This window comes from Austrofundulus limnaeus, unplaced genomic scaffold (assembly GCF_001266775.1).
Source record: "Austrofundulus limnaeus strain Quisiro unplaced genomic scaffold, Austrofundulus_limnaeus-1.0 Scaffold1514, whole genome shotgun sequence".
In the NCBI taxonomy this organism is placed as follows: Eukaryota; Metazoa; Chordata; class Actinopteri; order Cyprinodontiformes; family Rivulidae; genus Austrofundulus; species Austrofundulus limnaeus.
Window position 1 is genome coordinate 5,952 of NW_013953916.1, and position 12,799 is coordinate 18,750.

At 38.4% G+C, this 12,799-nt stretch overlaps 1 protein-coding gene across 2 annotated transcripts in view; it reads left to right on the plus strand.

The window, feature by feature from the left end:
- Window positions 1-12,799, plus strand: part of ticrr (TopBP1-interacting, checkpoint, and replication regulator) — a 16,164-nt gene extending 3,365 nt beyond the window's left edge. Inside the window, exons 2-21 of one of the 2 annotated variants that reach the window (XM_014032688.1) lie at window positions 390-627; window positions 807-1,039; window positions 2,667-2,901; window positions 3,171-3,309; window positions 3,427-3,554; window positions 3,745-3,948; window positions 4,065-4,207; window positions 5,010-5,110; window positions 5,222-5,315; window positions 6,110-6,192; window positions 6,333-6,566; window positions 6,739-6,829; window positions 6,959-7,031; window positions 7,677-7,808; window positions 7,963-8,053; window positions 8,182-8,240; window positions 8,403-8,677; window positions 9,524-11,651; window positions 11,818-11,949; window positions 12,538-12,799. In XM_014032688.1, coding sequence (XP_013888142.1) covers window positions 390-627; window positions 807-1,039; window positions 2,667-2,901; window positions 3,171-3,309; window positions 3,427-3,554; window positions 3,745-3,948; window positions 4,065-4,207; window positions 5,010-5,110; window positions 5,222-5,315; window positions 6,110-6,192; window positions 6,333-6,566; window positions 6,739-6,829; window positions 6,959-7,031; window positions 7,677-7,808; window positions 7,963-8,053; window positions 8,182-8,240; window positions 8,403-8,677; window positions 9,524-11,651; window positions 11,818-11,949; window positions 12,538-12,647 — 4,923 coding nt within the window. In that variant the 3' untranslated portion in view covers window positions 12,648-12,799. The remainder of the gene's footprint in view (window positions 1-389; window positions 628-806; window positions 1,040-2,666; window positions 2,902-3,170; window positions 3,310-3,426; window positions 3,555-3,744; window positions 3,949-4,064; window positions 4,208-5,009; window positions 5,111-5,221; window positions 5,316-6,109; window positions 6,193-6,332; window positions 6,567-6,738; window positions 6,830-6,958; window positions 7,032-7,676; window positions 7,809-7,962; window positions 8,054-8,181; window positions 8,241-8,402; window positions 8,678-9,523; window positions 11,652-11,817; window positions 11,950-12,537) is intronic. The other variant, XM_014032689.1, reaches the window with a different exon arrangement.

The window sequence follows — 12,799 nt, forward strand, 5'->3', positions numbered from 1 at the left end:
CAAAAATGTAATTAATTCAGAAAATCTTTTCAGGACCCCACCTTGATGTTTCGGGACCCCACTTTGGGAAACATTGGTCTAAAAAGTACATCTACAAAATCTGTCTTTGTAGTCATAGAAAAATGTTTTCAAACAATAATATAATCTATGTATAACCCCACATTCACAATGTAAACACTTGATGTTTATTAGGTCCTGGATTTGACCCTAATGGGACCAGTGATCTTTCTGTGCTTGCATGGGGTTCTCTTCGGGCACTCAGATTTCCTCCCACAAATCAAAAACATGCACGTTTGGTTGCTTTCAAGCCCAGGCCTCTCTTGCGAATGGGATTTACCTGGTTTAATAAAGTTAAATTGATAAGCAAAACAATTGTGTATTTGTTGCAGGTTACGAGCTGCGAGGACTACCTTGGCTCTGAAAAGCTATCTGAGGTCCTAGCTCAAGTGGGTGGCAGAGTGATCTCACTGGTTGCACTGATGAACCTCTGCTGTGAACACCAAGCAGACTCTGGCTTCACGAGAGAGGCCTTTCCATTCAGGTCCAGCTTTAGCTATCTCCTGGCTTCTGAAAGTTTATACCGCTCAGCTTTTCCTGCCATCAACGGTGTTCTGCAGTGGGATCGAGGTTTGTTGAAATAAAATCACTTTAACATACAAGCAAAGAAACCATAAATAGTTTTATAAAATCAAACAAGCATAAGCAGTAACTCTTATGTAGTGATGAGGATTATAGGTCATAAATACTGTGTGGTCTTTTATTTGTAGTCATTCATTTGTGTTGTCTTTTGTTTTTCACTAAACCAGGAAATGTGACTCAAAGTTGTGGTGTTTTGGTGGAGCCAGTTTCTCGCAGACAGAAGCTTCTGCAGGAGTCTGTAGAAATGTATCTGAAGGGAGTGCTGAAGGGCTGGGATGCTTCAACACTCACACAAACACCTGCAGAGACCTGGGTGCTTCAGGCCTCCAGGAGCAATGAGCAGGAAGCTGCTGTCTTCCTGCAACTCTTACAGCAACTGTCTGGTTTTTCTCTTCATATGGTGAGACATCTAAACACAGCAGCGCAGTTTAACTCAGGACAAGGATTTATGTGCATATTCTGTAAAGACTCTCCTGTCTGGTCACACTTTTAAACATTTTGGCTCAATGATATTATGATGAAAAGTGTCACGGGGTTACGGTGCGCAGCGCTGCGGCTTCTGAATAAATGAAAATGATTTAACACAGTTGTTTATACTTTTAGCAGCTCTTTTTTATCCCACAGCTGACCTGCTAAAAATGACAGATTTTCTTTTCTGGATCTCTGACAGACGGACTTCAATCTCTGAACTCCTAAAGTTTTTATTTTTAGTTTTCGTTGTCATTTTTCATGAATGGACACTTCCTGATATCTGAGGCAGGAAACATAACCTTATATGGTGTTTTTGGGGTGGTAATTATGCTAATCTCCTCTCACGTGCACGAGCAGCTGGATACAAACAGGTGTAATTTACGCAGCTCATTTACACCCTTTTCCTGAAGATAGAAGAGTTTGTTGAATCTGACGTGGCATGTTCATACGAACCCTTTGTACGAACAAAAGTAAGAGAAATTTAGGATAAAAATACGAACATGTTCTTGCATGAGGCCCATTGTTCCTGAACCAGAACCTTTAGATTCTGTCGAAGCGTTTGTTTTAGCTGCATTTTTAATTTAATCTAATGTTCATATGTTTAATAACTAGGGGTGCAACGATGCAGAAAATTCACGATTCGGTTCGATACTTTAGTCTCACGGTTCGATATTTTTGATACAAAGAAGTAGGGTTGGTAATAATCGTGTCGTGTGCAATTAATCGTCAGAAAAACATTAATGGATAATTTTTTGCACTTGACGATTAATGCGATTAATGCCACCAGGCAGAGTTTGCTCGGTGCTCCTCTTCGCTTCAAATATGACGAACATTTAAAAAGTTCTGTAATTTATTTATCTATCAACACAATTGAAAATTTGATGTACAGCCTGAAGTCTGTAATTTTGAATCGATTTGGAACAGATTTTTATGAAGAGCAAATCTTTCCCACTAAATTGGTCATGTGACTAGGACATAAGGGTGTCCAGGGGATTAATCGTCAAATTAATTGTTATCGGCTAATTACCACAATTAATCGTGATTAATTTTTGCCGATATCGCCCAACCCTACAAAGAGGAGAGATTTCCATGCCCTTCTTAACTTGTAATTTATTGAAATTATTTATGAACATTTGTTTAAGCTCAAAGGTCCAGTTTTTAAATTAAATGTTGCTGAAACAGCGAGTTTCTCAGTGGATCTGAGCTCGACAATGCAGCCTAGGTGGAGTAGTCGAACACAGATCCACTGATCCTTCAACAAAGAGCATCTTCAGAAGACAAGTTGATAAAATAAATTTAAAAAACCTGTATTATTACATACATAGTGTGTTTTGAACCTAAAGCACTGTATTGAACGGTTCGATACAGATACATGAATTGTTACACTGCTATTAATAACATAACTTTGTATCTTGTCCATCTCTGGGAAATGAGCCAGATAAAGATCCTCAAATAGTGATGATTCCATGTTTGCAAATGGCTGCAATGTTGTTAGCAAATATCGGCATCTAAAATGTCTCTTGTAAGTAATTTCTGACTCTGACTTGTTTCCACAGCTTGCAGAAGTCAAAGATAATGGACTGCTCTACTCGGCTGTCTTCTCCCCGCTGTCACCCTCCACGGCGCTGCTGACTATTCTTCAACCAGTCGTCACTCAGCGGGACCAGTTTTTGAGGACTGAGATGATTGCCCCGGTCACAGCTGAAACTCCTCCTGATCTACCAGATGTGGTGAACAGTGTCCTGGGAGTCATTTATGACATCATGAACAAAGACGAGGATGGGACCAAAGGTAGGCGTTGAAACAAAACAAGTGAACATGTTTGTTCATGGCAGTGTGCATTTATTTCTTTGGAGCAAAAAAACAAAAATAACTTTTGGTGTTTGTATTGGAGATGTATTGTAAATCAGTAAAACTTGCAGAAATACCAAGAACAGTAATAACTTTATTTTTCTGTAGGCATTTGCATAATAATAATAATAATAATAGTTGTTGTTGTTATTGTTATTGTTATTGTTATTATTATTAAGTGTACCCATTTGCTTTTGTTTAATCAACAGATGAGTTAAAGGATCATCAAGTACCTGAGTGGGCTCAGCAGGAGTTGACCCAAAACCTGCAAACAACTGACATGTTGGAGACGTGGTTCCCTCAGTCGGATCAGGCTGGTGTCAGCGCACAATTAATGGAATCAATAAGGTAACAAATTAAAATTGTTCAACATTCTTGTTGGCAGAATCACGTTTTTGTTCATACAGTATAAATGTAAGAATTAGAAAAACACTTAAACATCCTGTCGGTCTTCCACTGTTTCAGATTGCTTCATGCAGTTCCAGAGCAAGAAAGCGATGAGGAGTTTTCTGCCCCTCAGCAGGAACTGGTCTGTGGTCTGTCTGAACTGTACCAGGAATCCCAGGACTCGGCCCTCAAGAGAGGCAAGAAACGTAAGCAAACCTTTTCATTTTAGCTTTTAAATTTATTTTTATTACTTTTAATGTTTAGAAATGTAAATGTTCATTTAGTTAAACAGTTTTTTTGTCCTCCACTTTAAATATCTTAATGAAGGAGTTTATGAATATATCTTACATGAAATTGTTTCATTTATGTATTTTCAAATTCCGTTCTGACCTGCAGGTGGCGCACACTGTACACCAGTGAAGCAGAAGATGAAGACAATGAGCCGCTCTTTGCAAATGCTGAATGTGGCACGTCTAAATGTCAAAGCCCAAAAGAACCAGACCGATTCTGATCAGCTCGGGCCTGAGTGTAGGGGATCAGGCAGACCAGGGAGGAGACGGTGTAGTGAAAGGAGTAAATCAGAAGGAAGGAGTACAGTCAGTGAGTGCCGTAAACTAAATGTTTATCACAGAACAACTCTTTTGTCTAATAATGTCCAATCAATGATTTCTTGTTATATAGAGACTTGAAGTAATTCATCTACTTTTTCTGCTCAGCCTTCAGCAGTGAGGAGGAGCTGCTGTCTCATCTGAAGGCCAGTTATGACAAGAATGTAGCAGAAAGAGACCAGTCTCTCCTAACAAGTGTTCAGCAGCTTTTGGCTGAAGTAAAAACCTTTCTCATGCAATCAGGATGGGAGGTGAGATTTGTCTAAGTGACATATTTGTCTTTTTAATATTGTTGGAGTGTTAATACTTTTAATATTTATTAAATTTGTAGGTGCTAAAGTGTAGATGAGCATTAATTTCCCTAAGTTTATATTTTTTGTTACAAGGTTAGTGGCATCAACTAACTCACTCACTCTTTGGTAAAATAGCATCAACCTGTTGAGTAACAGTAGCAGTTTCATGTTTAAAAATAAAAAAGAACAACGTGGAGTGAAAGGAGAAAACGAGTGCAACAGCTTGAGAGGAAAGGTCACGTCCCCAGTTTGGTTGTATTAATCAGCCTTTTTACTCTTGGTCATTATTTCCTATAGGTAAAACAAAAAAACTTAAAAATTTATATTGACTGAGATGAAACGTTTATATCCTGATACATTTTTCCTAGTTGTACCTCTGCAACCCAATAAAAGATGTCTGCCACAGCCAGCTGACTTTACTAAATACATAAATGACTATAAGTCAAACACTTTTACAGATATTGAGCTAAAAATGTGTGTGGAAACAGCTGAGTTATTTACAACACACACTGATAACTCCATCCCTTGTCATCATAAAATGTGAATGTGAAAATCTGAGTCTTAAGTCTGTCATGAAAAGTAGTGACTGACATTCACTTCTTCACATTTTAGTTTGTATTTTTGGCAAATTTATATTCATTATTTTATAATTATAATATTCATTATAAAAAATAATTTAAAAGGTAGGGAACTTTAAAGTTAATGCTTTCAAGAGTTAATGTGACTATTGGACAGAAATAATTATATATATTTTTTTCAGGTAAAGGCAGCCTTATTTGTTCAACAGCACCTCCTGAAGACCAGTAAATCAATCCGACAGCTTTATGGAGTCTCTGCTGATGCTGATAACAAAGTCAAAGAGTGAGTCGTTCTGAGTTTTGACCTATTTTTAAATCAAAATGGCCTTTCCCATTTTCTTTTATAAAAGTAAGTTTGTTCCCAGTCAATAAAATTCAGAACTGTCTGATTCAGGTGCCAGCTGCAGGTGGTGTTACAGCTGGAGTTGTGCAGACTTTTCTCCTCAACCCAGTCTGATTCTCTGAATGCTGATCAGATGGCGGAGGAAGTGAGTGGGTCATAACACTTGAGTAGTACCAGCTTAAAGGGATCCACGATTAGTTGTAACATTAGACTTTATTTGATAAACACGTGTTTTAACTGTAAAATAAAGACTGTAAAATTACTGTTTTTACATTTTATAATTTTTAAACTAAATTTTTGAAAAATGCGGACCGAGCCATTTTATTTACACGCAAAGCATTCTGGGTAAATGGTGTCGTGGATAGGTCCTTGGTGTGAGCGAGCTATATCCACCCTGAAGGTTAATCTTGGACAATATCTGATGATCGACTCTTTTAAATAAAACCAGAGAGCGTTGACAGAGAGGAGAAGGTAGAAATGACTCAGCCTGTAACTGAAAATATGGATGGAGGACAACAGAGCTGCTTCATGGAAGAAGAACCTCAGCTTAGCCTGTTAGCCTTCGTGCTAGCTCCAAGATTAACCTTCAGGGTGGATATAGCAGCCTCGCACCGAGGACCTATCCACGTCATCATTTATCCAGAATGCTTTGTGTGTAAATAAAATGGCTCCGTCTGTGTTAAAATATATTTTTGAAAAAATTACAAAACTGAACAGCCTACAGTGTTTTTATAGTCTTTATTTTACAGTTAAAATATATGTTTATCAAATAAAGTCTGTTACAACTAATGTGTATCCCTTTAAAAATATTTTAGGTTTTTGTTTTACATTTTGACTTCTAATCTTCATTATAATTATAAAACACAGATTGAAGTATTTTGTCAGTTTTATCAGTTATGCAGAGACTGTAATTAAGTTGAAACATTTTATTTTCCTCAGGCAGCTGAAATGCTCAGAATAATCTCTTTAACAAAAGATCCAGTTTACCTAGCAAGGTTCCTTCAAGATGAAATCCTCCCGGGGTAAGTGTGCAGAACTGAATTTTGTACAAGAAAAGTTTTTTTTAAAACACAGCTAATATAAAAATTTATTTAAGCACACATTGAAGACATTTCTCATATTTTTAAGAACGTAAAGAATTTGCCGTTCTCCGTCACTGCAGGTTCCTGACTGCCGTTCCCAACGTGCTTGGAGACATCTACCACAGTTTGGGTATTCAGCTGCCAGACGCTTTAGTTTCGGCTCTGCCAGCAGACTTCTTCAGCGACGAATCAGTTGCCAAGGAAAGTGTTTCTCCTTTTGCTGCCTCACCTCCCATCTCAACACAAAGCCAGGTTTCAGATGGCAAAGACGATGACTTGCAGGACCTGCGAAATCGATCCGCCAATAAAAGGAGGTGGGGATGCGTGTTTGCTGGAAAGGAATTGTCACTGTTGCTTTCATATTAGGAAAAAATGGAGATAAAATGGAAATGTTTTGAGTTTAGATGACACTGGGAAAGTTGAGGATTTGGGGGCTCATTATTGTTAATTTATGGACTTTAATTTTGTAATTTGTTATCTCCAAAGGAGTGGGAGGTTGACTCGTCATCGCAGTATGACTGAAGCAACCCAGAGTCTGCGTCAAATAGAACTGCCCAAGAAGACTACAAGAGCTGTAGTATGGCATTTATTTATTTCTTTACTGACATAGTCTGAAACTGGTCAGTTATTTTTTTGACATGCAAATTATATCATGTACATATCTGGTTTAAGTGCCTGTTTTTGTTTTTTTTTTTTATTCCTTTAGTCCAAAACAACAATTTCTGTTGCTTCAGAGAAACCTGTGAAAGAACTAAAAGCTCAGAAACAAGAAAAACAAGGTATGTGGAGGATTTAACAGGAACTTCTTTGACATGCTAACATACTGCTGAAAGCAAAATGTTTGTTTAAAGCTGAAACTAGAACAGGGCATGCAACAGAACAATACATCAAAAGAGGCCATAAATAAAGTATTTATGGCCTCTTTTGAGACCATAAATACTTTATTTATGTAGTAATAATTACTTTGCTTTTTTAAGATTGGTGTGAGCAAAATTTAATTTTTTTGTTTTCATTTGAGTGCCTGCTGCTCAGTTGCAACACCTGGTAGTTTTTGTTAATTGTAAAGCAAACCCTTTTAACTAAGTCCACAATGTCCTAAACCTTTTTATTTATTTTTTATTAGAAACATTGTGGTGAACAAGAATCAGTTTTATTCAACTCTGTGCGAAAACAAACTCACAGTTTCAACTGAAACTAAAATAATTTACTACTCATCTTTCAGGTAGTTTATATTTGCCTGATAAACTGTTATCACTGAATAGAAAGGTGTGTCTCCTTTCAAGTTAACACGGCATCTTATATTTTACAGTATCAATATAAAAAATAAAAGAACATACTGTAAGAAAGTAGATAACTGAAGAAAATATCACTATATTAATATTCTAGTTTTCAAACGTGCATTCTTTACATTTCATGATCCACAGAGGTGACTAAAGTGAGAAGAAATCTTTTCAATCAGGAGATTGTTTCTCCCTCAAAGAAAGTCAAACTGCCAAGGAGCCAATCTGTTTCTGCAGTGGAGGGACTGAAACGCAAACGCTCTCATGAATCTCAAGGTAAACACAGTTCTATAAAACGTTGTTGCAGCAGTTATATAGTTCAAAATAGACTGTTTTCCAGTGTTCAGAGACTGATGTTTTAAAATCAATATTTTAAAAAAATTGTAATAGATTGTGTAGATTAATAAGAATGTTTGTTTGTCTTTTTTAGAGAGACACAAACTTCTTACAAAGAAAGTGTGTGAAACACCCATCCATAAGCAAGTATCAAGCCGCCTCCTACAACGCCAGAAGATTGGGAGGTATGTTTTAGTCAATATTCTTTCTTTGATATTGCACCAAATTGTAAATACTGTAAATATCTGCAGTTGTTGACCATAAGTTAAAAATCTTTAACTTTATTTTTTATTTTTTGTGTCTACCTTCACAGAACATCTAATCTTGCTGAGGAGTGTATTGTGGAAGAATCCCCAGAAAAACCTACTGATGGTATTTTATTTTTGCTATATTTTTGTTTCTATAAAATTTATGGTATTCAAGTGTTTTTTTCTTTGGTACTTCCATTTGGCTTTTCTCATCCTAAAACCAGAAGTGCAGTTTTAGCTTTGGCCATAACAATAAATGTATTTTTCATTTGTGATTTTGTTTTAGCTCTGAGAAGGAGCCCCAGATTAAAGAAGTTTGCTCGAAGACACTCAAACATTTTCTACTCAAGTTCTCAGCCTCGTTCCAGAAACCTCGAGAGGGCTTTTTCTGCATCCCAGCTCAGCCTCGGAGACAGTAAAATCTGTGAGGTTGATGTGAGAACAGTTCAGTCTCCTGTGCGTCTTCTTTTTGGGGCTGTTGATTCTCCCATTAAAACCTTTGGTTCTGGTGAAACCAGGACCTCCAGGTCCAGGCTGTCCACAAACTCGAGTGTCTTTGAGGTAATGTGTGCATTTGTTTTTTTCACCATAAACATCACATGCAAACACTGTTGTGCCTAAACCTTCTCTGTTTTATGATATGAGATTTGATCTGTTTGATAAATTCAAAATGAAATGCCTCTGACATATTTATGAAAATAACAGCACAGATAGTGCGACAGATTCCTTGTCAGCCCAGTCTTTACAGCTACAATGTTTAGAACCAGTATGTACAATTTTGTTTTTTTGTTTTTTATTGTGCTGCTAACGGTGCAATTTAAGAACAAATGCTTAATGTAATTTCTTTTTACGACTTGGGATAATTAAATAAAGATGAAATAAAAATAATGGCAAAGTATAAAACTTGGATACAGCACCAGTGGTGCATTACTAAGTCATAGCTTCTGATGTTAAATGATGAGAATATATTTCTCAAAGCAACAAGCTTCAGCATGCATTTAATTTTAAATGTGCATTAAAAGTAGCATAATTTGAAGTTTTATACGAATAAAGATGAGGTAGATGGTTAATTCAGTTTTGTAATAGTTCTCTGAAAATCAAACTGTTTATTTGTACGAAACTTTATTGGCATATATATATATATATTAGGTGTTAATGTCAAAATCAGATAATGTATTTATTTGTTTAAGACATGTTCTTTTAAAGCAGTATATGAAAGAAATTAATAGCATAAGAATGTGTGTTTAATAAACGTGGTTCTTCGAAACATTTGGAAAATCAGTCTTTAACCAGATGACAAATGATCTCCAGGATGGAGCTTTTTAAGTGTTTTTTTTTTTCAAGCAGAAATTAAGCTAAAACTCCCAACTGTGTGTCTAAAATTAAATGTTTCTGTTTGCTTTTTAGAGTCCAAACAAAACGCCAACAAAGTCACCCAGGAAGCATGGCAGGGCCGTCACTGGAAATTTGTCTCCGATGATACTTAGGACACCTCAGACTCCAGTGACCTCTAAAACCCCACCAACATCCAGGATGCTTGTGTCTTCTGTCACAGAGAGTCCTGTAGTGGGCTGCTCTGAACCTAAGAGTCCTTACAGACCTTCAGCTGGAGAGCTTCTTGTTGTAGAAACACCTACTAAGCAAAGTCCCATTAGAAGCCCTTTAAAGAGTATTCTTAAGACTCCTGTGAAAGCCTCCTCTGGTTTACATTTATTTAGCAGCCCACTTTCAAGAACTCCCAAAAAGAGTGTCACATGGTCCCCCTCTCCTCAAAAATGTAGAGTTGTCGAGAATAGTGCTACTTTTAAAGTGCCTAAGTCACCAAATGCTACATCTGTCACTTCTCCAAGATGGAACAAAAGCCCCAGTACGCCTGAAAGTTCTATTCATGCCACAAACACTAAAAGAGACATTTTTAAGACTCCAGAAAAGATCTGTCAAGTGAAACTGGTACGACTATCTGAACAGGTCGTTTTGAGTCAAGAAAAAAACCTGACATCTGAAAAAAGTAACAGGAATGAAACTCCAGAAAAGAGTGATTCTCCTCCTCTATCCACACCTTCTGCAGACCAACAGAGCTCACCTCAGCTCAGCTGCAGAACTCAAGAGAGGACCCCTAGTCCTACTCACCAGATGGCCACTCGCTCTGGGCGTACCCCAGGGAGAAGTCCATCGACTGCCTCCCCGTGTGATCTGGCAGTCTCAAAAATAAGATTCACTAAATTTTCTGAGGAATCTGATTCATTAGTTAAGTCTCCTGCAAAGGTCTTAACAAAAAGACGGTCAGGTCAAGATGGTAGAACAAAAAGACCTAACCTAAACCTACAGTGTGGTGAGAGTTTTGCCTCTGAAAAACCCTCAGTATCTACTGACAATCATGTGGTGAAGACTGTGCTTTCACTTGATAAGGGGGAGCAGCTGGAAAGCTCTCAACCCTCTGAAACTAATTCTAGTCTCCATACAACATCACAGGAGTCTGACTCTTCTCATGCTAATTCTGCCACCACGGATGATAGCATAGATATCATTGATGCTATAGTTGTAAAGACCCAGTTTAATAAAGGCCTTAAAATGAACATTTGCTTCTCAAGAAAACCATCCATGTCCGGGGAAGATGGTTCTTCAAACCAACATTTACCCTCACAAAGCTCACCTAGTCGGAGTTACGGCTTTCGACAAACTCCTGACCGCCAACAGAGAGAGGCTGCTGCTCGTTTGGGATATGAAAACGATTTCCCTAGATTTTCGACTCCTAGAGGTCCAGCAAAATCTAAACGACAGAAAAAACCTAATACTCCTACGTACCAAGCTGAATTGGAAATGCAGACATCGGGTCTTCCTAAGCTCAAAATTAAACGCCAAGATTCCGGGACTGCGGACGACTCTGCTTCGGATGGAGGTCCTCAGTCGGGAGCTCAGAGCCCTTCAGTGGGTGCGAAATCTCACGTGGGAAGTCCAGGGTCTTTGTTGTCTAAGCACAGGGATCCTGCTGGTTACTCTCCATCTCTCTGTGCTCACGTCACCCCAGCCAAGAGCACACCTGGGAAAGGTGGTAGTATCCAAACTTACATCTGCCACTCGTACACACCTACGCATCATCCTGCCGCGACGATGTCTCCAGTGGCTGTTGCAGACGTCATCCCCCTTACGCCCTCGCCTCAAAGTGTGGGGAAAGGAACCCCAGAAAACCTCAACGGCTGGCCTCGCAGGAAGAGAGCTCGCTTTGGAGTGTTTGGAGGCAAAGATCGAGGTTTGAAGGGCGAGCCGCTGCTGGAGGAGTTGCTGGAGGAGGCTGAGCTTGGAGTTAGCAGGTTGCAGGACTTTGAGGACATTGATGAACCTTTGAGTAGCAAAGCAGAAAAGTTTGCTTTGACTTCCAAACCTTTACCCACAACAGCTGCAACAAATGTGTCTCCTGTCTCTCCACTGGAGGATTTGTTTTGGGTGAAAAAGCTGGCTGAACAGAACAGCTGTGTGGATCCTCAGAGAGCAGATGAAGTCACATGGATCTCTAAAATTGGAGATGTCAGATCAAGTAAGCAACACATTCGGTGACAGTCTAGAGTTATGAAGTAAATTAGTTCCTACATTTTTGTTTACTCTTTGCTTATGTTGAGGGTTTAGTAAATGAGCACATTTTTTCTACAACAGAGTCAAAGCTGATTTTTAGAGTAAAGCTTTTTTCTGTATTTTGTGTTTAGCAGTTGTGACCCCTCCCAGTTTAAAGGAGAGAAAACCAGTGACTGCTAGTGGAATTTTCGCTCTCACTCAGTCTCCATTGCTGTTTAAAGGAAAAACGAGTTCTGCTCAAAAGAGAACGCCAAACTTTAAAGGTAAGAAGAAAATGTGTGATAGTGTTTAGAAAAATGCTGCATATCTAGTTCAGCAAAATGTCAAAACTTTGTGGTGAGAACCAAGCAATCCTATTGATTTTGTTCAGCATGTACAACTATAAAATAAATTGTCTGAAAATAATACAGTCACTGATTTGGAATTGCTTTTTTACAGTTACTCAGGTAAGTTACTCATACCAGAAATGTGCAGCCACTTTTGATGCTACATGCAGCAAGGCCTTGACAAGTGGTCAGTTTATTTCACAGCACAAAATATTACTGAAAGTTGGTAGCTGCAGACAAAATGTCGAAAGGAAGTATTTCCTGATGACCACACAGCCTCTTTGAGTTTCAAGGAGCTCCAAGAACAGAACAAAGGTTGTGTCACGAGATAATACTGTATGAGTGTAGATCAGTGGTTCTCAAACTAAAGGGCACGACCCTTCTGGTGGGCAGGTGGTGATGCTTGACCACCTCTGTTTGTTACACAGCTTCAACCTAAATTAAATAAACTAGATGGTTAAAAACATATATTACAAACACTTTCTTGTGAGTCAACTAATTGTTTTCACTTTCCGAACGTTTTAGATGGAGCTGCAACAGGGAGAACAGAAGCAGATGAACTGGAGCCTTTCGGTCAGCCAGTCAGACGCTCCAACATGGGGAAGACCTACAGCAGGAAGAGACTGCTGCACTGAGCTGAATTAAACCAGCAGGCAGGCAAAGCTAAAGACCATTCATGTTTTGAACTGTGAAAATAGGAACCTTCAGTTGTGAAAGATAGCTTTCAGGCATTGACTGAAAGGTTTTATTGTTAAATAATTGTCCCTTTGATCTGTTTCTTTAATTG